We start from the raw sequence: 23,264 nt of genomic DNA on the forward strand, positions 1-23,264 counted from the left end.
TAATCTTGGATAATGTAATTATGACATGTCTTGGTGTGTGCTTCCTTGGGTCCAACTTCTTTGGGACTCTCTGGGCTTTTGGAAGTCTATTTCCTTTGCCAGATTGGGGAAGTTCTCCTTCATTATTTGTTCAAATAAGTTTTCAATTGCTTGCTCTTCCTCTTCTCCTTCTTAGCACTCCTATAATTTGGAAGTTGTAACGTTTAAAATTGTCTGGATGGTCCTAAGCCTCTCTTTATTTTCTTGAATTCTTGTCTCTTCTTTCTGTTCTGGTTGAATATTTATTTCTTCCTTTTACTTCAAATTGTTGATTTAAGTCCTGGTTTCCTTCCCTTCGCTGTCGATTCCCTGTATATTTTTCTATATTTCACTTTGCATAGCCTACACTTTTCCTCTACTTTGTGAGCATACTCAACCATTTTCATGAGCATCTTGATTACCAGTGTTTTGAACTCTGCATCTGATCGGTTGGCTCTTTCTTAGTCACTTAATTATTTTTCTGGACCTTTAATCTGTTCTTTCATTTGGGCCATATTTTTTTTGTCTCTGTGCACCTGTTACATAGTAAGGGTCAGAACCTTAGGTATTCACTAGGGTAGGGCAACCCATGTTGCTGCATTGTGGCACTTGATGTAGAGGATCAGTCCGAGGGGGAACAATGCCACCTGCTCAATTCTTGACAGGCTTTCAGCCACTTTCTCCACTACCCACAAGCAAATTGGGCCCTTCTGGTGCTGATACCTGAGTGGGTGGGTTTATGTACCTTCTAGGACCCTGTGGGTCCCTCCAACAAACTCTCCTGTGAGGCTGGGAGTTTCTTCTGCCGCTGCAACCCCCACAGATTTTTGCCACCAGAGGTTTTGAGGTTTTGCTCTCCTATGCTGGAACCCTGGGTTGCGTGGTCTGTCTCACTCCCCAGTTATTCCTCCCAGTTTATCTGCATGCAAATGTGGGACCACCTGGCCTGCCAGCCACCAACTTGCTGCACTGCTCTCAACCCCGGCTGCCCATCTCCAACCCTCCTACCAGTCTAGATGAATATTTCTTCTTTAGCTCCTTGGTTGCTGGACTTCCATACAGTTCAATTTTCTAGCAGTTCTGGTTGTTTTTTATTTTTGAAATTGTTGTTGTCCTTCTTTTGGTTGTGTGAAGAGACAAAGTGTATCTACCTACAGCTTCGTCTTGGCCAGAGCTCAAATTTATTTCTTCATAATAGACACAACTTCAAAGTCCAGATCCCATGTGAGAACTCTGCTTTTCAGCTTTTGGTGAGTCAGGAGCCTTCCAGCCCCTCTGGTGGTTGTTTCCTCTTGTTGTTAGTGGTAGTTTCTGTTGTCAGTGGAGCCCAGTAGCTCTGGTCTTCCACCTAGACATGCTGTTAACACAGATGCTTTCAGCCCGGGGCAGGGAAGAGGTGGGCCTTCTGGGAGGGAGCTGATGCTGCTGGAGGGGTGGGTCCCCCCAAAACCCCCATCTCCACACCAGAGGAAGCCCTCTTTCATAAACCACCTTGGGACAGGTTGGGCTCAGGTGGCCCGTGGCCCCATCGTGTTCTTCCTTCACATCTAAGACGTCCCTGCTCCAGTGACATCACCTGTTTCCCACCTGGGGCACATCACTAGGCAGTTTTAAGATGACAGGTAGGTTCCCTCCACTTCCTTCTTTCTGGTGTCTTCTGAACAAAAGCTCAAAGGCCCTTGTTGTCTTAGGATCTGTACTGCTAACCACAGGGAGAAGGTCAGGCTGACCAAAAAGACAAAAATGAGGAAGTCATGCAGGTGGGGAAATTCCACATAACTTTTTAGCAGGATGTTCCTGGTCTGGGCTGAGCTATCAAAGGGGCTGCCTCCATGGTCCCCTGGCAAGGGTCCTCTTGCCTCTGTTTTCACTGTCCTGGAGAGTCAATCCTGTTTCTCATCCAGTCTTCCCACACTTGGTTGCAAATGACTCCTGTTTATGTTTCAGGACTCGGTCGGTGTAAGGAGTTGCCTTCTCTGAGCTATTGCCCTGGCCATCAGATTTGGGTACTTTTTCTGTGTGTTCCCACAGCAAGTTGTATTAATACTTACTACCCCCTGTTATAGTTGTCACCATGCAGGTCTGTCTCTCGGCCCAGGCGGTGGTTTCTGTGGGGGGAGGACACATTGTACTCTTCTCCACCACACAGATATTCAGTATTCCTATAGCACTTTTCTATGTTGTGCTCAAGGCAGACATGACTAATCTATCACAGCTCTCTGTCTTTGATGATCCCAGACCTAGCTCCATAATTGGTTTCAGCTCAGCACTCTGAAAACCAATCATCACCCCCTGCAAGAGGAATCCATCATGCCATCTGGTCTGGGGCATTCCCTGGAACTTGTGTATCTTGTCACCTGACACTTACCAACTGTTGGACTGACAGGAGAAGAGTGAAAAACAATGAGCCCATCCTGGAAAAGTGCCCATTCTCATCAAGGGGGGGAGGGGGAATTGGGAAAAAGAGGAAGAGCTGTAGGATTAGAAAAGAAATCCAAGGGTGAATGCATTTCATCTGGATGAAACCAAGTGCAGATGTTCTGCCCTAAACCTGACTGGGGCCTGATTGAAGCCTGGGCTCATGGTATCCTTCCAGAAAGAAGCACTAGGAGACTGAACTCACAGTTCATGGCCAGGAAGCCCAGGTGGCACCTCATAGCCTCAGGACCTCACAACATTGCTCATCCAGGCTAGCACAGCAGAAGCAAGTCCTGCAAAGCCATATGCTCCTAACCAAGGTTCACCAACCACCGAAGGCATTTTGATAAAAATAAATGACAGGCAACCTTCTTGGTAGATGGTAGGGGCTTTACTAGAGTCCAGTGGTCAAGATTGGGGTCTCAAAGGGCAAAGTGATAAGTACAAAACAAAACCAAGGAGAGGGATTGTGTGCAAGGCAGGGAGAGATCAGGGCTGGCGTTGTGGGTCTGCCAAGCTCCAAGCCTCCTGCAGTGTGAATGCCCAGAACAAGATATTAAAGCCTGTGAAGTGGGTGGAGGTGGTTCAGTCTTAGGCCCCATGTCTCTCAGCTCCTGGGCTATGGAATTAGGGTGGCATCCAGAAGTTGTGGCTCAGGGTAGCATGGGCCCACAGACTCCATGGTCTTATCTCACTGGTTTCTACTCAGTAGCTGCGTCTGCACGAAGGCCACCCTCCTTTTTCCAAGGCTGGGGGCCAAGGAGAGGGTGCCCTGCCAGGACAACTGAGCCCAAAGAGAGGCTTCCCCCTTGGCACCAGGTCCTGTATTTGCCCAGCAGCCCACATCCTGCTCTGACCCAACCCTTGGGGCCAACTTCCCATCAGTGAATTCAGATTCTCTAGGAGTAAAATGAAACCTATATTCAGGGAGCATTTGAGAACCTTGGAGGCTCACCTAGAAGGAAGTTGGAAATTGTCTAAAGAATGTCAGTGCTTTTGCAGTTGGAGAGTTGCCAGGTTATTCATACGGCAATCAATCTAACACACCTAAATTGTTCCCACAGATTAGCTATTGACTGTTAGCAAGGTCCCTCTCTTCCTTCCTATTGATTTATGGCAGGGATGGGATAGGAGACACGCCTCCTTTCAGCTAGGAATCTATAAATACCAAGGGGTTTTTATTCAAAGTGAGAAGAACCCAGCAAAATGGGGATCTCCAGACTCATCCTTCAAATGTGCCTATTTGGTCAAGTTCTATCTTCAGGTATTATATGTAATTGCTATATTTTTAAATTTCACTCCTGCCACTCCAAGTCATGGCAAATTGTATCTGCTTCTTCCTGGGTGCTAGACTTTCATTTTCAAAGGGATTTTTATATCAAGGAGGAGGCAGTTCTTTGCTCATAGTTGTCGTTGCAAGTATGTAAAAGGAATGGCTCTTTTCTCTCTGTTTCTGGCTGCAAAGTGCAATGGCTGTGGTGGGACAAGGCCATCACTAAGTCAGTGTTTTCAGTGAGTCACTCAGTTCAACAATCCACCGACTGGTCTTAGAAAATTCCTGAGGTGGATGTGTGCTATCAGGAGGCCCTAAAACTTTGCCATAAATTTGAATCCTGTGGAAATGGGCAGTATAGACAGCCCCTGTCATTGGTTGTTACATGACTTCTTTCTGCAGGTGTGTCTGGCTTCATAATTTTCTGAGCAAAAGTGGATGCAGAGCACAGGCAAGATCACTAAGGTTCTGAGTGTGTGTTTGCTGCTCACTGCTTTGGATAAGTGACATGAACTTGGCAGCTCAGCATATCTTTGTGTTCTTAGAGCGTCAAGGTATAAAATGTATGTGAAAGAGTCATGGGCAAATCGTGGGGACCATTGAAGCTTGGTGTCATTTTGTGGAGAAACTCAGTGAACTAGGTGATTAGCCATCTCACCTGTTATCTCTCTCCCTGCCTCTCGGTCTCAGTTACTCTCTCATGTACTCGGCATCCTTGTCTCTCCCTCCTTCCTTTCCTCTCTTTTTCTCTCTTTCCCTCTGTTTCTTCCTTCTGTTTTCCTTTGCTTTCCTCCTTCTTTCTATCCCCCCTCCCTCCCTTAATTCATTTTTACCAACTTTGTTCTCTTCCACTATCCACACTTCTTGATATCCCTTTTTGCTACATTCATGAATTTCAGAAAACAGGGCAAAACTTCCTAATTTTCAGATAATTTCTGGAACTCTCCCTCCCACCCTAGTCTTCTGAAGGTGATGCTCTGAAGATGAAGGTTCATTGGGGGAATTGCCTTCATGAAAGCAGGACCCAAACCCAGTCCTTGAGGCCCTGGTGATGGGGAGCCGGCTGCACGGTGTGATGTGTGTGCAGCACATGGTGACACCAGCCGGCCAGCTGGAGGACGTCACCTTCCCTCTTGTCCGGGGGACGTTAGTGGGTGCTGGCTCTGGGCAGTCTGGGGCTGGAGGTGGTGTTTCCATGAAAACATTTGAAAACCAGAGGCGGTGTTCTTAGCTCTAGATTTATTGGTACCAAGTTCATCCCTGGATTTGCACTGAGTCTAGGGAGGGACACGGGATGCATGTCAGGCCCTAAAGGACAGGGAGAGGGTTGCCCCGTCCTCATCCATGAAGGGGCGTAAGGCAGCAGTGCTCTTGAATGAAGACAGCCTGTGGTTTTACCACAAAGTTTTGTGTGCTGTGCACACAGACACGCACACATGTGCACACATGTGTTTGTGTTTGCGGTCCGGAGGTGGACTTAACCCTCTGCAGTGCACTCACTTTACACCAGGCACCTAGATAGACAACACACCCATCTCCTCTTGTCTAAAATCTGCTAACAACCCCAAACTTAGGTCTCTTTATCTCCACATCGCAGAAGAGGAAACTGAGGCTCAGAAGGGCTATGTGGCTTGTCCCAGGTCAGTAGCTGGTAGCAGCCGGGCCAGCATTCCAACCTGGAGGAGGTCCGCTGGCATTTGGGTAGCAGTTTCAGCCCGTTGACCCTTGCTGTTCCTTGCAGAGAGCCTCAGAGATGAACTGTAGCCATTCGCTCAGCACTGGGCCCTGGGCAGGGTGGGGTGGGAGGGGGCCTGTGCTAGACGGCCCACAGCACAGGCCCTGCACTCTGGTCTCTGCTCAGACTCTAGAGAACAGTCAGTGCATCAGATGTGGGCCAGGCGGAGGGGCCCCGGAAGCCCCGCTGCTCCTCGCCATGCCTTGGCTCTGCCGTTCACCAGCTGCAGGGCCTCAGCGAGCCTCAGTGTGCTCATCTGTAAATGGTGTTGTGTCCAACCTTACAGGGACAGGAGGTCACCCCTGCAGTGCAGTGTCCGGTGCACAGACACTGCCTAGGAACCGTCCAGTGTTAGCCTCCCGGGCATTTCCCAAAGTTTTTATCATCACACAACTCCCCATGTGCAAGGTGGCATCTTGGACTGGACCCTAGGACAGAAAGAGAAAATACTGGTGAAATAGAAATGAAACTCTGGAGTTTAGTTAACCAGAAGGTGCCAACGTTGGTGGGGCTGTCGGGGCGAAGGCACCACGGCCAGGCGAGACGCTGACTCTGGGGAGGCTGGGGAGGCTGGGGAGGGGGTGTGGGGGTGCTCCATTGGCTCCGCAGCCTTTCCCTAGCTCTGTGGAGCTGCCCCCAAAACACTTTTAGCTTCCACCAGTCCCATTTCGTCAAGGTCAATGTTTTGCAAAATGAGAAACTAGTAATTGCTCACCAACGAATTCCCATCAAATTGTTAATCCTGCACATACCCTCACCATATTTTTTCAAGGGTTTGGGGTTTGGAGTTTGGGGCTCATTGATGCCTTCAAGAGAAGGGGAAAGTCTAACGCAGGGGCTTTTCGGGCACTGTGAGGACGTCTTTAATGTGCGTGACATCAGGTCGCAGGAAGCACTTCTTCAAGTGCCGGGAGACGGCGAGACGGCGGAGAAGCTTCCTTTAGTGTCTGCAGTCTCCTCCTTACGAGGCTGTTCTCAAGGGGCAGCTTATCCCCCGGGCTCCTGTCAGCCCACCCACGTCTTCCCTCCTGCCGGCTCGCCCTGCTCGGCCTTCCTGGGACAGTGCCAGGAAAGCACGTGTGCCTCTGCTGGACTCCGGGGTTCTTCTCCATCAGAGCCTCTAGCGCCCTGACCTCTGACCGCTTCCCTGGGCCCCTGAGCACAGGAGCAAATTTCCGAAGGTGGCATCGCGCTGGAGTCTAGCATCCAGGAGGTGCTCGGTGAGCGGTTGCTGGATGAATCGTTCCTTACTGCTCCTCTGAAATCGCTGGTCCGTGTCCTTACGTTTGCTTCAGGTCAGCGGTTTCCAAATGCTAGTGCATACCCCGCTGTATCTGGGGTGTGATTGAAGTGCACATGGTTGGGCGCTGCCTCCAGGCACAGGGTGAGGGGGGTGGCTGAGAACTTACGTTTTTGACAAGCTCCAGGGCCTGGCTGGTGCTACTGTTTCATGGAACCCACTTCGAGAACCATTGCCCTAATAAGAACTCTTTTCTTTTCTTTTTTTTTAAAGATTTTATTTATTTATTTTTAGAGAGGGAAGGGAGGGAGAAAGAGAGAGAGAGAGAGAGAGAGAGAGAGAGAGGGAGAGAAACATCAATGTGCGGTTGCTGGGGGTCATGGCCTGCAACCCAGGCATGTGGCCTGACTGGGAATTGAACCTGTGACACTTTGGTTCGCAGCCCACGCTCAATCCACTGAGCTATGCCATCCAGGGCAGAACTCTTTCCTAATGCGACTGGGACAGCCAGTGGGTTGGTTACTCAAAAAATGTCTCAGATAGGATACATACACATTTTAAATATTTCGTTTTAGCTGAAAACACACAAATGCGCTTTGATTCACCCACTGCTGGCTGGAGGGGCCTCCCCTGCCGGGTCCGCACTGGATTCCCAGTCTGGCTGCCGGAGCCTCCGAGCTCCAGAGCCCTGGCCGGTCCCTCCTTCCCCCCTCGACTTTCAGCCCGGCGCCTCCTGTGTGCAGTCAGAGATTAGCCCCTAGTCGCTGAGGGAATTAACAATGTGACAGGCCCAGCCTTGGGTTGCAGGTTCGATCCCTGGTCAGGGCATGTACAGGAGGACACTGATCGATATATCTCTCACACATCGATATCTCTCTCTCTAAAATCAATAAACACATCCTTGGGTGAGGATTAGAATAAATAATAAATATAATGTGACAGGCCCCACTAATGCTCCAAGGGCCCCCCCACCCCCTACACCCACCAGCCGGGGGGTCAGATTTAACGCTTGCTTTTAGAGGAACTCTCATGTGCCCTTCTTTTCTTTGTAGTTTCTGTAACACCGACAAGAGAAGACAGCTCGGAAACCACTTTTGGAAGGACACACGTGTCAACTGGTAACTCTACATTCGGGGCCTGTGTGGTTGTGGGACCCAGGGCCGCCCACCAGGACTCGGGGTGGGGGACTGCTGCAGAGAGTCCTGCTGGGTCTGAGACGTAGGACAGGACGGACATCCTCTGACGGGGTCCACCTGGGCCTGTAGCCTCGTCCTCTAGGTGTCCCACGCTGACCGGAGCACAGCCCGGGTCTCCATGCTAGCTAGCCTCTGCCCAGCTACACCTTTTCCCCCTCACACCTCTGCCCCCCTCCCCCCACACTGCCCCATGGGGTGTCCAGCAGGGGTTCTAGCTGGTCAACGGGGAAGCAGAGGCAGGTGGGGACAGTCGCACCCAACTAGGGCTCTCTGGTATAATCACTTATTTTTTCTCTTCCTTTCTAGGTTCCTTTACACGTCTTTGGGAAGCGTCGGATGCCTCTGCTTCAGCCGGTGCATCAAGTGGTAACTTCTCAACAGCTCCTCTCTGGTTGTACCCCTGCCAGCCTGTGCAGAAGTGCAGACCACAGTTTGGACCACATGGTCCACATGTTACAAAAAGAGGTCCCAGGAGGCAGAACAGTGGAATGGTTAAGAGAAGCTGCCTGTCCCTGTCACTTACCAATCAGGTGGCCTTGGGTCACCTCCCTGAGCTGCAGTGTCCCCACAGGCCTGTTTTGGGGATGAGCTGAGGTCATATACATAAAACTCTTGCACGTGATATGAGGTTCCCATGTTAGGGGAACCTCAAAATCACCTGCCATGATTAAGCTTTAAAAATCAACACCCTTAGCTGTGTGTGAGGGAGAAGAGAGGTTGCAGCGAGGAATTTTGAGGGGCAGGGACATAGGCATCTTAGAAGCTCCCACGTTGGCCCCATAATATTGCTCCGATTGCCGAGTGGGGAGCAGTCCCGCCACAGTGCCCACGGGCTGGGCACGCTCCCCGGACGTGGGCAGGGGTGTGCCACGGGCACAGCTAGCTGTTCAGGATCGGAACTGGACTTGAGAGCTCAGGCCAGAGGCGTCAATGGGTCCCGAAAGTGACTTTGCCACAAAGGTACCCCCCAAACACAAGGCTGGCCGAACTCCACTGAAGAGGCAGGAAAGTTTAGCTCGTTACGTCGAGACCCTAAAACATGCTGAGGAATCGGGTTCATTGCTCTGTCTTTTCTGAATCCTCAGTCACTAGGAAGGGCTCTCGGCCTCACACGGGGGCCTGACACCTTGTCCCTCGGAAGGGGTGGACGGGGCTGTCTGTGTGTCTCCCTCTGGACTGGGCCTGGAGACTGGTGGAAGGAGGTGGCCATTGTCAGGGCCCAGGGGTGGCTGGGCCAGGTTGCACATTGTTTAATGATGTCACGCCCGGTGCCCCAGGGACCTGGGGACAGGGGGCTCTAGATGTCAGTGTTCTTCAAGGCAGCGTTACAATTTCTCGGGGTATGACAAGACGGACCAGGATATCTGAAATCAAGACATTTACTGTTTGAGGGGGCCTCTGAGGGGCTGTTCCCACTGCTGACTCGACTGCATTTCAGACTGGAAGGCACAGTCCGCTGCCGCCTGGAACCCTGAACCCCAGTGTGCTGTGCCTCCTCCTGTCCAGCCCTGCTCTCTGAGCACAGATAACCTCCCGAGCCTGTCAGCTGTAGCATTAGGGGACAAAGAGACACGTCCTTTATTACATCTAACGTAACTGCACATCCCGTATCCAACACATAGTCATTTAGTATTGCAGACCCCCAAACACTTGAGCAGAACACTGGGGACATGCAAACCCAAGGTTGAAACCACAGCGCCCCCTGGTGGAACTGGAGGTGAAGCTCAAGCCAATGTCTGTAGATCATCTATAAAAGACAGAACCTCCTAAGATGCAATTGGTTTCTTTCTAGGTCAGTGGACCGCCCGGACTACAGACTATGGTAAGACCCTTTTCTAAAAAAAACCTTGTATTCCCAGGGTTGTATTGCTCACTGCCTGGGTCCACCAGTTCTGCTGCTACGGCCCGTGGCTAGTTGAGGCTGATGTCGTCTTAGACACAGCCAGTGCCTGCCAGCCCTTTAGAATGTGGGGGTGGGGAGGGAGAGGTCACGGAATGCCCGAGACCTTAGGTGTGTTCCACCTGTCATTCTTCTTCCTTCGCTCTGCCTCTCGGTCACTCATTGAAGGAGATTGCCTTTAGTTTGATGTCGGCAGAGATGGGGGTGGGGGTCAGTGTCTGCTGTCACAGTTAATGAAGCTATCTTGAAGACAGCTAACAAGTACCAGGAGCTTGCTGTGTACGCTGCACAAAATTGTCTTCATACACCCACTCAGGTACTATATAGAAAAGCATTTGGAATGCTGCCTGGCACATAGTACATGCCCAAGTAATGCACACAGTAAGTCCTGTTATCATGAAAGCATCCTAACAACACTTGAGGGAGTATGTACTACCATTACCTCCACTTTGTAGATGGGTAAAACAGGGCGTCATTAACTAACTTGTCCATAGTTACATGTGTAAGGTCATGGGGCGGGTAAGTGGCTAGGCAGAGATTTGAGTCCAGGACAGATGCCTTTGCTTCTGCCCATGATTCTTACTCAATGCATCCTTCTCTCTTCATTCTCTTCAGTGAGCATGTGTACCCTTTGCATCAAATTTGATGGGTCAGGGTCCATGCTGTGCTCGTTTGGGACAGCTGACCCTGCCTTTGAGTTCCTGGCTCTGTTGAGGCCAGTCCCCACCCTTTTGGAGCATGCCCTGATGGTCTGGAAGTGGCCGGGGTGGGGGCTGCTTGAGGGGCCATTTCCTGGTGATTGATGCCCAGCAAGGGACAGGCTGAGGCTGGGAGACTGACAGCTCCTTTGCAGGAACCCTTCAAAGGAGTGACCAGAAAGGGGCAGCGAGAAGGGTGGGGAGGCCCACGGTGCACCTTGGGAATTCCCTAGACACAGCCCCGCTGGCCTTTCCTTATCCTTTCCCTGACCCCTCCCCTTAACAGCAACCACAGCAACCACCTGCCCCTACCTTCCACCCCGTTCCAACTCTCTGGTTACTCCCGGACCATAAAGCTCTCCTAGCCTCGCACTAAGCATCAAAAAGCCACACCCAGCACTAGGCTCCTGCAGTTAGGATGCTGGGCTGGATCTCTCGGGACTCGCTGCCTGCTTCCCTTGTACAGTCTGTGTCAGGGTGAACAGGCTCATGTCAGGCAGGAATGGGGCACCTACGAACTCCTGCCCGACATCATCTTTACGGTGAGAATCATCTTTACAGTGAGATTCATCTTTACGGTGTGAATCTCTAAGGCCCTCACACGAGGCTTGAAAGGTTATCTGGAGGCCCACTCTTGGACAAATGCCACTTTGGACTTGACCCACATGGGAGTAGAATACATTGAGGAATTCTGAGCAGTGACCTGAACCTAGCTGTACATTGTCAGGATAAGACCTGAGGCAGCCTGGTGAGTCAGATGACTCTTATTAGCACAGGGGTGAGCACAGAGTGGGCACCCCATAAATCCCGGTTGAATTGATGAATGTGCATGGCTCAGAGAAAGGAGGGGAGCTGCAGGGAGGTCCACTGGGGGTCTCCTGCAGGAGACCAGGCTCCCGAGAAAGACGATCTAACCTAGCACAAAGGTGGGGGGTTAACAGAAAAAATGACCTTGGCCGTGAGTTGAATATAAGAGGTGAAGAAAGGGAGGAGTCAAGTATGACACCCACATTTCCAGCACAGTTGTTGTGGAACATGGTGACCCTTTCGACTCAGGTGGAGGAGAGACACTGTATTGAGTCTGGGGGTGTGGTGGGGTACCCAGGAGGCCACTGAAATGTCGGCAAGGGTGTCCAACCCACAGCCACAGTCCATACGTGGCCAAGGATGGCTATAAATGCAGCCCAACACAAAATCATAAATTTACTTAAAGCCGTATTTTGCTCATCAGTTTTTGTTAGTGTTTGTGTATTTAATGTGTGGCCCAAGACAACTCTTCTTCCAGTGTGGCCCAGAGATGCTGAAAGGTTGGACACCTGTGGTAGAGTCTGGGGCTGGGGTCGTCAGGGGAATCAGCGCTGGGGAGCTGGATTTGGGGCTCTCACTGCAAAGCTCCTCAGGGGGTTGAGACAGAACTTGGGGGAGCAGCACTGTCAGGTCCCCAAAGAGGAGAAGAATCGATGAAGGAGAAGGGGCCGTGCTCCATGAAGGAGAGAGAAGAGGACACGGAGGGCTGGGTGGTGACAGCCAGTGAGGCTGAGAGTGAGCACAATTGTTCCCCATTGTGTCCACGCAGGTTTGCCTGTGCGACTGGTGAATGGAAGTGACCAGTGTCAGGGCCGGGTGGAGCTCCTGTACCAAGGCTCCTGGGGGACCGTGTGTGACGACAACTGGGACATCCAGGATGCAGAGGTCGTCTGTCGGCAGCTTGGCTGTGGCCAAGCGGTGTCGGCCCCAGGGGAGGCCTTCTTTGGCCAGGGCTCCGGGAACATTCTCTTGGGCACAGTGGACTGCTCAGGACGGGAGTCCTCCCTGTCCAGCTGCCCCAACGGTGGCTGGAACCGCCACGAATGTAGACACAGGGAAGACGCAGGAGTCGTGTGCTCAGGTAGTGCAGACATCACCTTGTACTGTCACCTGTGCTAGTCTGGGGACATCAGCTCCTCTGGTCTCTAACATCATGGTGCATGCTGGGATGCTTTGCCATTTACCTGCTCTACTCTAAGTCATGTCTTCTCTGATGTTAGAGGGCAGGTATCGGGTTCCCTTTTCACAGCTAGAGAAATGGGGGCCCAGAGAGGGCAAGTGACTTGGCTGAAGTCCTAAAGCTGGGAGGTGGTGGGGGTGGGTTTCAATCTCAGGCCCCTCCGGAGCTGGCTGATGCAATGGGCAGTGTCATGACTGTCCCTGTCCCACGATGAGCAAACACCTTCTCAAGTGGCCCTTTCTCCTCCCTTTCAAGGTGGGGGACAAGGAGTCAAACTGAGGAGTCAGTAATGTGTTCTCTTTACTGGGGATTAAGTGACAAGCAAAGATATTTACACCTTCAGTGGAAAAGGAAAGCTGTCCCTGGCCTGACCTAGCAAATGCCAGTGCTGCAAGCCACCTGCTCACAGAGCGCTGGGAACTGTAAATCCCAAAGAGCCCTCTGTGGAGACTGCCTCCCAGAGGCGAGCTTCTAGTAAACTGTCGTCTTTAGAGCAACCTCTGTATTTGCTATGTGGCCTGGTGTGTGCACATGCCACTACACACAGGATGTGACCCTGATGACCCAACCACATCATGAGAATGGCTTCCCCAGGAGAGTGTGGCCCCTGGAGTGGTCACTCTGGGGAGGGTTTTTTCACCATGTGGGGGTGCATCATGAGAAATGGCCTTTCTTCCAGTTGGGGCCACTTTCTGAGGAATCTCTCAGTGATGGTGGATGTTTGTCATTTGAGGGTGTGTGGGAGCTGCAGAAACAGGCAGTTGCTGTTTGATGTCCAGCCTTGTGGCTAGGAGGATGTTAGTTAACTGGGGGATTTTGTGGTTGTAGACTGTGGGACTCAGGAGGGGAGGGATAGTGACAGGGGCAAGGGATGTCCCTAGTGGATTCCCAGCATTGAAAGGAGGCTGGAAAAGGGTCAGAGAGAAGAGTTCTGCTTCACAAGGAGGAATCATAGCTGTTTAGCAGTTGCTGGGCTTCTGGATCTCTGCCTCCAGCACCTGTTTCAGGGCCCAGGTGGAGGAAGGCCAGCCCTCCTCAAATGAGGGCTAGCATCAAATGACCTCTTCTTCTCTCCACTCTATAGCTTCTGTGCTTTCCACGGAGGGGCCCCAGACGACGGCTGCGGAAGGTAACGTTTGTTACATGGTATCCCTGTGGGTTCTTTACCCCACTGCACCCTGATCCAGGGGAGGAACAGGAGGTGTGAGAGATGGGGGTGTTCAGCTCCTGAGGGGAACCCTCTGAACAAGGCCTCAGGCCTGAATGGGTATCCTTTGCATGGACCATATATGCATGAGATGCAGGAGGAATCAACCTGCCCGGGTGTCTCCAAGGAGCTCCAAGCTGGAGCTAGGTGTCCTGTCTTCGGGAGTCCTGTTATCCATGCTCAGTGCCCCCTCCTGTGGTCCTCACCAAGCTTGCTGCCTCCTGGCCAGGCTGACGTGCTGGGTTTCTGGCTGCAGGGCCTGGAGAGGCAGCATGCTGAGCAGCGTCCTTGCCTGTGCCCTCTCCTGAGCTCATACCAGGACACCTCGGCTCATCTCAGTATAGAAGGACCATGGTCCTTCACTCTGTGGGCAGCAGAGGTCCCATGCATCCCTCTGTGGGGCCTCTAGGGGGAGAGCTGGGAGGTGCACTCCATGGAGCCTGAGGTCCTGGCAGCCTGGGCCTTGAGAAGGAAAGTCACTGCCCGTTGTCCATGGGAAATTTTGACCCTAGAAACTCTGACCGAAGCCCCAGTGAGGACCCAGCATGGATCAGCTGGGAATCCTAATGGCACATGCATCAGGCATTTCTGTCCCTAAGGCCCGTGGAGCAAAGCCTGACTTTTCCTTCTCTTTCTGTTCCCTCTGATTAAGGACACAGATGTCACTAGAGCTGAGGATGAGACTGGCTGTGTTCTAAGTTAGCCAGGTCTCTGCCCCAAATTCTTAGTTTCATCAGCTGTAACAGAAGAGCCCCTTCACTCTATAATGATTTCTCCTGAGAATCCTGCAGTGTGTTAGGAATACCAGCCAAGGCTGACAAGCCCTTTGGTACCACATGCCTAGCCAGGAGGGCCTATGAGGGGCTGGAGGGGTTCGGCCATCTGCCTATGTCACAGGACAGCAGACAGGACTCATCTAGAGCTGTCAGGGCCTCCAGAGAGGGTGGGGTTATGGGCAGGGGGAAGTCACACTTCTTCTACCTCCAAAAAGACCTCACGTAGCAGACCGACAGATGACAATTCAGACAAAAAACGAGGGCTCTGGTGACAGTGGGTTAACAGCAGCTCTCGGGTCATCTTCTCTCCAAGTCCCAGCACCATGTAGGCTCCTGCTGGGGCCTTGCACAAGCACCAGGGCTCCTAGAAACAATTCGAAAATCAAAGGCTTAAAGCTAGAATCCTACTTAATGGATGAACATTAGAAGCATTTATACTAAAGTACAAACCAAACAAGTATACCCTTCAACACCCCGCAATGATTCAACATTGTATTAAAGAAGCTAGCCAATGCAACAAGATAAGCAGGCACCCAAGAGGTTATGTCACCTGCTTTGAGTGAAAAAAAGAGTTTGTTCCATACAGGACCCCAGCATTCTATCAGAATTGTCCCCAGGGTGTTGGAAGGGATCAGGGCACCATGTTCTTGCTCAGAGTCCACCTCCATGATGGTGGTCCGGTCCTCCTGGGGTGAAGCCCTGAGGCAAACCGCTTTGACGGATGTGGGGGTGCATAGGAAGCTCTGTTCTCTGCTTAGCACGGTGCTTGCGGCTCTGCCAGAATGTGATGCTGAGGAACAGACCCGGGAGTACAGAGCTCCTTGTGAACTCCACAACGGGTGGGACAGGGCAGGCTGAGGTGTAAGATAGCAGGAGGCCAATGAATAAACGCTGGTGAGCTAGGGAGGGCCTTGGGGAGAGCTTTGGGGACGGTGGCACCATGCAAGGAGAAAGTGTGGAACCTGCTATGGAGATCTGCCGTCATCACATCTCCGGGTGAGATCGCTGGCTTCTCCAGTAGCCCAGTCCTTAGGGTCCTCGTCTGCTAATTCCAGGGCTGTCAGCCAAGGCTCTGGTGGCCTGTCTCAGCCATGACACCAGTCCTGACAAACAGAAGGTGACCCCTATTGGTGACCCCTAACTGTGACCTTTCTCTCTGTTGTCACTTGTAGACACATGGTCAAGCACTGCCGAGACCTCAGCTCCAGGAAGCACAGACTCAGGTACCTATTCCGGTCACCCCCTGCCCCAGGGGCTCTGCCTCTGCTCCTGGTTCAAGGGTGGGATGGACCGTGATGCAAAGAGGTTGCACGAGGGTGGTTGATATCTTTGTCTCTGTGGAGGGGCTGCAAAGAAACAGTGTGTGTGGACAGGTCCTACGTGTGACACAGTGACACGAGATTCCAACTGTAGTGAGATCCTGGGCAGTGGCATAGCAGGGACCCCCTTCCATGGCTGAGTGTGCATGCTGTGGCCTACCGGGTCTGTCCCGCTGAGACAGGGGTGCGAATGTTAGCCTCCAGCTGCTGCCTTAAGAAGAAGGGGTAAAAAGGATCGAGCGCCTCCTGTTGGCAACATGTCCCATCACTCCTGGGGCTGTGCCGGTGGTTACCTGGGAGTTTTGGGGAGCTTGAGGGTGCTGACCATGGAGAACTGCCCCCACAGCTGTGGAGCTCTGCTCAGGAGGCCCAGTGTGGGGTCCTGGAGGCAGTCCTGTCACCTCCCTCGGTGCCCTCATAAAGGCTTCCATACGGGGCAGCATCCTTTACCTGGCGTAATAGGCTGTCTCTGCTCCTGTCCTGTGATGAAGGTGAACTTGCCCACGTGTCCAAAGCTGACTGTGTCCCCAAGTCGTTAGGCCATGAGGGTGTCCAAGAGTCTGGGACCTGCCTCAGGCCTGGTGGCTCAAGACAGTGATGGAGGAGGTGTTCCTGGGACTCCCTAGGGCTCAGAAGAGAAGGCGGTTTGGACCTGAGGCTGGTGAACGGCGGTGAACGGTGTCAGGGCCGGGTGGAGGTTCTCTACCAAGGCTCCTGGGGCACCGTGTGTGACGACGACTGGGACATCAACGACGCCAACGTGGTGTGCAGGCAGCTGGGCTGTGGCTGGGCCACGTATGCTCCAGGAAATGCCCGATTCGGTCAGGGCTCAGGGCCCATTGTCCTGGATGATGTGCGCTGCTCAGGCCATGAGTCCTACCTGTGGAGCTGCCCGCACCGAGGCTGGAACTCGCACAACTGCAACCACGGAGAGGATGCAGGTGTCATCTGCTCAGGTGGGCCTCACACAGGGTGGGTATCCCTTTCCTCTGGTGATATTGCTCAGAGCTAATGAGATTCCCTCTCCAGGGCCCCTGCCTGAGCCTCATAGTGTCCACCCTGGACCCTGGACCCTGGACCAGGGCAGTAGGCACCCAAGAGGTTATGTCACCTGCCCTGAGTGAGAAAGGAGCTTAGTCCAAACGGGAACCCGGCATTGTCTGGGGATTTCCCTCAGGCTGTTGGAGGGGACTGTGGCACTGAGTTCTTGCTCAGGGTCCAGCTTTCTGATGGCAGAGCAGGGAGCCTTTTCCTCCTTCCCCCATAACAGGATCTCACATCCCGAGTCTGGTCCTCCTGGGGCAAAGCTCTTAGGCAGAGCTCTTTGTCAGTCATGGGGGTGGGTAGCAATCACCCTGTTCTCTGGTTAGCACAGTGCTTGGGTCTCTGCCCACAATGTGATGCTGAGAACAAAACATGCTAGCACAGAGCTTCTTGTGAGCAACAGAACAGGTGGCAGAGGGTCGGGTGAGGTGTGAGATATCAGGAGGCCACAGAATCATTGCAGTGAGCTAGGGAAGGCCTTCGGGACAGTAACACAATGCAAGGAGAAAGATTGGAAACCATTATAGAGGGCCGCCATCATCACATCTTGAGACGAGGTAATTGGGCTCTCCACTAACCCAGTCCTTAGCACCCTCCTCTGCTAATTCCCTGGGTGTCCCAAGGCAATGGTGGCCTGCTTCAGTCCTGATGCTGGCTCTGACAAACAGAAAAATCATTCCTCAGGGAAGTGAGGCAGGTGGTGGGAAAGAGAGAGTTTCAGGCAGCTAGCTGTAGTGTCCACAACCAGGCTCATGTGGGGCGTCTACTCAGCGGGTGCAAGAAGAGGTTCATGAACCTAAGATCTGGTTGGGCCAATTGTGCGTTCCGAGTCTAACATTTGCCTTCTCGTGTTCACAGCCGCTCAGTCCCATTCGACGGCATGGCCTGGTGAGTTGTCAGCAACCTCCTCATTTAGGTCTTCTCTTTCTGCACCTCCACGCCTCTCCTCCTCACTCGGGAGGAACCCCTGCCCTGTGACCATGGCCATGCTCACGGCCTCTCTCTGTCCTCCATCACTGAGATCCCTACAGTGCTACAGCAGGATTGGTGGCATTTGCATGACTGTGTGCATTTTCGATGCATTCATATTCTCCCCGAACACTGGTTGCTGTCCGTAAAGATGGCCGCCAGTGTTCACAGACATGGCCTCAAGTGCCATGATGTTGACCCTGTCACATCCCAGCTAATACACTTTTTGTGGGCACTGAACCGTCCAGACCACTGGGGTCCTCCTGATGGCACATTAGACTTTGGCCTTCTCTCCTGTCTTCACACCTTCAACACACTGGCATTCAGCATGGTCACACCTGCCTCCCTATGGGGCAGGCACAGTCCCATGGGGTGGTGGAGAACTATGGGGACGATGATTAGCCATGAAGTTGGACACGTGCTTGGCTCCTGCTTATAAATGTATGTCTCTGACCCTTGGGATCCAAACTATAGAGCCAGGTCCGCCCCTGAGAACTACCAATGAACATATGACTCAGGGCTGAAAGAGGGCAAAGCTTTTTCAGTTCACAAGAGAACAGGGCAGGCTTAGGGATTTAGAGGAATCAGTGAGATTTCTAACAGGGCCTTGGACCCTAGTAACCATGCTGAAAATAGTCTTGAGCACATGAAGTTAGGAAGCGGCAGTCTACACATGGGAAATTATCCTATGCCCCCACAAAAGTTGGAAACCGTCAGTATTGGTGACCCCTAAGTGTGACCTTTCCCTCTGTTGTCACTTGTAGACACATGGCCAAGCATTTCCACGCCCTGGGCACCAGGAAGCACAGACTCAGGTACATATCCTGTCACCCCTGCCCCAGGGGCTCTGCCTCTGCTCCTGACTCAAGGGTGGGATGGACCCTGATGCAAAGGGGTTGCACGTGGGTGGCTGATATCTTTGTCTCTATGGTGGGGCTGCAAAGAAATAGGGTGTGTGGGCAGGTCCTACGTGTGACATAGTGACCCAGGATTCCAACTGCAGCGAGATCCTGGGCAGTGGCATAGCAGACACCCCCTTCTATGGCTGAGTGTGCAAGCTGTGGCCTACCGGGTCTGTCCCGCTGAGACAGGGGTGCGAATTCAAGCCTCCAGCTGCTGCCTGGAGAAGAGGAGGTGAAAGGGCTTGAGCGCCTCCTGTCAGGAACACTTCCCATCACTCCTGGGGCTATGCCTGGAGTCATCTGGGAGCTTTGGGGAGCCTGCAGGCACCAACCAGGGAGAACTGCCCCCACAGCTGTGGAGCTCTGCTCAGGAGGCCTCATGTGGGGTCCTGGAGGCAGTCCTGTGCCCTCCCTCAGTGCCCTTATGCAGGGCCCCGCACAGGCAAGCAGCCTTGACCTGGCCAGATAGGATGTGTCTGCTTCTGTCCTGTGATGAAGGTGAACCTTCAGACATGTCGAAAGCTGACTGTGTCCCCGGGTCATTAGGCCATGAGGGTGTCCCAAGGGTCTGGGACCTGCCTCAGGCCCTGTGGCTCCACAGAATCAAGGATAAGTTGTTCCTGAGCCATCCCTAGGGATAGGGACAGAAGGCACTGGGGACCTGAGGCTCATCCACGGTGTCAGGGACTAGTCAAGGTTTTCTACCAAGGCTCACAGGGGACTGTGTGTGACAACAATTGAGGCATTAATGACAGCAATGTGGTGTATAGGCAGCTGGGCTGTAGGTGGCTCATGTTGGCTGTGGGAAGTGCCCGGTTCAGTCAGGCCTTGGGGCCCATTGTCCTGGATGATGTGCACTGCTCAGGGCAGGAGTCCCATCTGTGGAGCTACCTGCACCATGGCTACAGCTTGCACAACTGTAACCAGGGGGAGGATGCTGGTGTCATCTACTCAGGGGGTCTCACGCATGGTATGTCTCCATTTCATGTGGTGATATTGCTCAAAACTGATGAGGTTATGAATCCGGTGACCCTGCCTGAGCCTCATAGTATTGTCCCTGGTAGTAACACAAGGCGTTATGTCACCTGCTTTGTTGATAATGTAGGGGATGCACTCAGGCCCAGGGCATTCTCTAGAGATTGTCCATGGGTTGTTGGAGGGGACGGTGGCACCCTGTTTTTGCTCAGGGTCCAGCTTCCTGATGGCAGAGCAGGGAGGCTTTTCATTCTGCTTCTGTAAGAGGAGCTCACCTGCCACGTCCGCTCCTTCTGGGGCAAAGCTCTTAGGCAGAGCCCTATCACGGTTGTGGGGGTGGGTAGCAAGCCCTGCTCTCTGTTGAGCACAGTGCTGAGGGCTCTGCCACAATGTGACACTAAGGAAAATACACACGAGCAAGAGCTTCTTGTGAACCACAGAAGTGGCAGAGGGTGGGTGAGGTTTGAGGCAGTAGGAGGACAATGAATCAATGCTGGTGATTCAAGCAGGACCTTGGGGACGGTGGCACGATGCAAGTAGAAAGTCTGGGAATGGCTAGAGAGCACCACTGTCATCACATCTGGAGGCAAGATAATTGGCATCTCGAGTAACCCAGTCCTGTGGGTCATCCTTTGCTAATTTCCAGGGTGTCAGCCAAGGCTTTGGTGGCCCTCTTGAGGCATGACACTGACTGTGACAAACAGAAGGCTCATTCGTCGGGCACAGCGAGGCAGGTGATGGAAAAGACAGAGAGTTTTGGGCGGCCAGCGGTAGTGTCCACAGCAAGGGCACAGGTGGGAGGTGTCCCCTCAGTGGGTGTCAGAAGAGGGTCATCCACCCTGGATCTGAGTCACACAACTGTGTGGTCCGCTTCTAACATTTTGCTTCTCTTCTCCAATGCCACTCAGTCCCATTCAACATGGTGGCCTTGTGAGTTGTCAGCCACTTCCTCTTTTATGTATCTCTTTCTGCACCTCCATGCCTCTCCTCCTCACTCCGGGAGAATCCCTTCCCTGGGAACATGGCCACGCTCACAGCCTCTGTCTGTCCTCCATCCCTGAGACGCCCACAGTGCTGCGGCAGGATTCGTGGCATTGCCAGGACTGCATGTATTGTCCATGCATTCGTATTCTCCCCAAACACTTGGTCGTGGTCCCTAAAGATGGCCACCAGTGTTCAGAGATATGGCCTCCAGTGGTGTGACATTGACCCTGTCACATCCCGGCTCATGGACTTTTTGTGACACTGCACAGTCCAAATCACTGGGGTCATGAGGACCGCATATCAGACTTCGGTCTTGTCTCCTGTCTTCACACCGTCAACACACTGGGGTTCAGCATGCTCACACCTGCATCTCTATAGTGCCGGCAGAGGGCCCAGGTGATGTTGGAGAAAGAGGGGACAGTGATTTGCCATTAATTGGACACTTGTTTGGCTCTTGCTCATAAATCTATGTCACTGACCCTTGTGATCAAAGCTCTAGAGTGAGGTCAGCCTCGAGACCTACCAGTGAGCACAAGACCTGGGTCTGGGAGAGGGTAAGGCTTTTTCAGTTTAGAAGAGACTAAAGGAGGCTTAGGGATTTCCAGGAATCAGTGGGATTTCTAAAGCGCCTTGGATCACACAAACCTTTGCTCAGGCCTGACAAGTAGGCCTGAGCAAATTAGGTAGGAAGAAGCATGATCACGGAAGCAATTGTCCAGGTGCCTCCACAAAATTTAAACAGAGTCAGTATTGGTGACCCCTAACTGTGACCTTTCCCTCTTTTGTCACTTGTAGACACATGGCCAAGCACGTCCATGCCCTGGGCACCAGGAAGCACAGACTCAGGTACATATTCCTGTCACCCCCTGCCCCAGAGGCTCTGCCTCTGCTCCTGATTCAAGGGTGGGATGGACTGGAAAGAGGTGGGATGGATGGAAAGAGGTTGCACGTGGGCGGCTGATATCTTTGTCTCTATGGAGGGGCTGCAAAGAAACAGTGTGTGTGGACAGGTCCTACGTGTGCCATAGTGGCATGGAATTCCAACTCTAGTGAGATCCTGGGCAGAGTCTCAGCAGAGACCCCCTTCCATGAATGAGTGTGCATGTTCCAGGCCCGGCTAGTTAGTCCCGCTGAGACAGGACTGTCAGGCCAGGCCGGCAGCTGCTGTCCTGAGAAGAGGGGGTGAAAGTGCAGGAGCGCCCCCTGTCAGGAACACTTCCCATCACTCCTGGGCCTCTGCCTGTGGTTCCCCAGGAGTTCTGGGGAGCCCGAGGGTACCGACCACAGGGAACAGCCCCCAGAACCATGGAGCTCTGCTCGGGAGGCCCCGTGTGGGGTACTGGAGGCAGTCCTGTCCCCTCCCTGGGTGCCCTCAAGGAGGCTCCTGCACCTGGGAGCAGCCTTTCCCTGGTGCTGAGGGCATGGAGGCCTGTACCTGAGATGGGCTGTCTCTACTGCTTTCCTGTGCTGAAGGGGAACCTGCCCACCTGTCCAAAGCTGACTGTGTCCCCGGGTCGTTAGGCCATAAGGGTGTCCCAAGGATCTGGGACCTGCCTCAACCTGGTGTCTCAACAGAGGGATGGAAGAGGTGTTCTTGTGCCTTGCCTAGGGTTCGGGACAGAAGGCGGTTTGGACCTGAGGCTGGTGAACGGTGGTGAACGGTGTCAGGGCCGGGTGGAGGTTCTCTACCGAGGCTCCTGGGGGACCGTGTGTGACGATGACTGGGACCTCAATGACGCCAACGTGGTGTGCAGGCAGCTGGGCTGTGGCTGGGCTATGTCTGCTCCGGGAAGTGCCCGGTTCGGTCAGGGCTCGGGGCCCATTGTCCTGGACGATGTGCGCTGCTCAGGCCATGAGTCCTACCTATGGAGCTGCCCACACCAAGGCTGGAACTCACACAACTGCAACCATGGGGAGGACGCTGGTGTCATCTGCTCAGGTGGGCCTCACACAGGGTGGGTCTCCCTTTCATCTGGTGATATTGCTCAGAGCTGATAGATTCCCACTCCAGTGATGCTGCCTGAGCCTCATAGTGTCGTCCCTGCTCCTGGACCTTATTTTAGGACAGCAGGCACCCAAGAGGTTATGTCACCTGGTCTGAGTGAGAAAGGACCCTTTTTAGAATGGGAACCTGGCATTGTCTGGGGATTACCCTCAGACTGTTGGAGGGGACTGTGGCACGAGTTCTTGCTCAGGGTCCAGCTTTCTGATGGCAGAGCAGGGAGCCTTTTTCTCCTTCCTCCAGAACACGATCTCACGTCCCGAGTCCGGTCCTCCTGGGGCAAAGCTCTTAGGCAGAGCTCTTTGTCGGAGGTGAGGGTTGGTAGCAAGCACCCTGTTCTCTGGTTAGCACAGTGCTTGGGTCTCTGCCCAGAATGTAACACTGAGAAAAAACCACACCAGCAGAGAGCTCCTTGTGAGCAACAGAACAGGTAGCAGAGGGTCGGGTGAGGTGTGAGATATCAGGAGGCCACAGAATCATTGTGGTGAGCTAGGGAAAGCCTTGGGGACAGTAACACAATGCAAGAAGAAATATTGGAAGCTGTTATAGAGGGCCTTCATCATCACATCTCGAGACGAGGTAATTGGCCTCTTCACTAACCCAGTCCTTAGCGCCCTCCTC

At 53.0% G+C, this 23,264-nt stretch overlaps 1 protein-coding gene across 1 annotated transcript in view; it reads left to right on the forward strand.

The window, feature by feature from the left end:
- The first annotated feature begins 3,558 nt into the window (after window positions 1-3,558).
- The window catches only part of DMBT1 (deleted in malignant brain tumors 1), a 313,958-nt gene continuing 294,252 nt past the window's right edge, over window positions 3,559-23,264 (forward strand). Inside the window, exons 1-7 of the mRNA XM_036027425.1 lie at window positions 3,559-3,700; window positions 7,737-7,802; window positions 8,187-8,246; window positions 9,673-9,702; window positions 12,055-12,366; window positions 13,550-13,594; window positions 22,251-22,580. Coding sequence (XP_035883318.1) covers window positions 3,643-3,700; window positions 7,737-7,802; window positions 8,187-8,246; window positions 9,673-9,702; window positions 12,055-12,366; window positions 13,550-13,594; window positions 22,251-22,580 — 901 coding nt within the window. The 5' untranslated portion in view covers window positions 3,559-3,642. The remainder of the gene's footprint in view (window positions 3,701-7,736; window positions 7,803-8,186; window positions 8,247-9,672; window positions 9,703-12,054; window positions 12,367-13,549; window positions 13,595-22,250; window positions 22,581-23,264) is intronic.

Source organism: Phyllostomus discolor, chromosome 5 (genome assembly GCF_004126475.2).
Source record: "Phyllostomus discolor isolate MPI-MPIP mPhyDis1 chromosome 5, mPhyDis1.pri.v3, whole genome shotgun sequence".
Lineage (NCBI taxonomy): Eukaryota > Metazoa > Chordata > Mammalia > Chiroptera > Phyllostomidae > Phyllostomus > Phyllostomus discolor.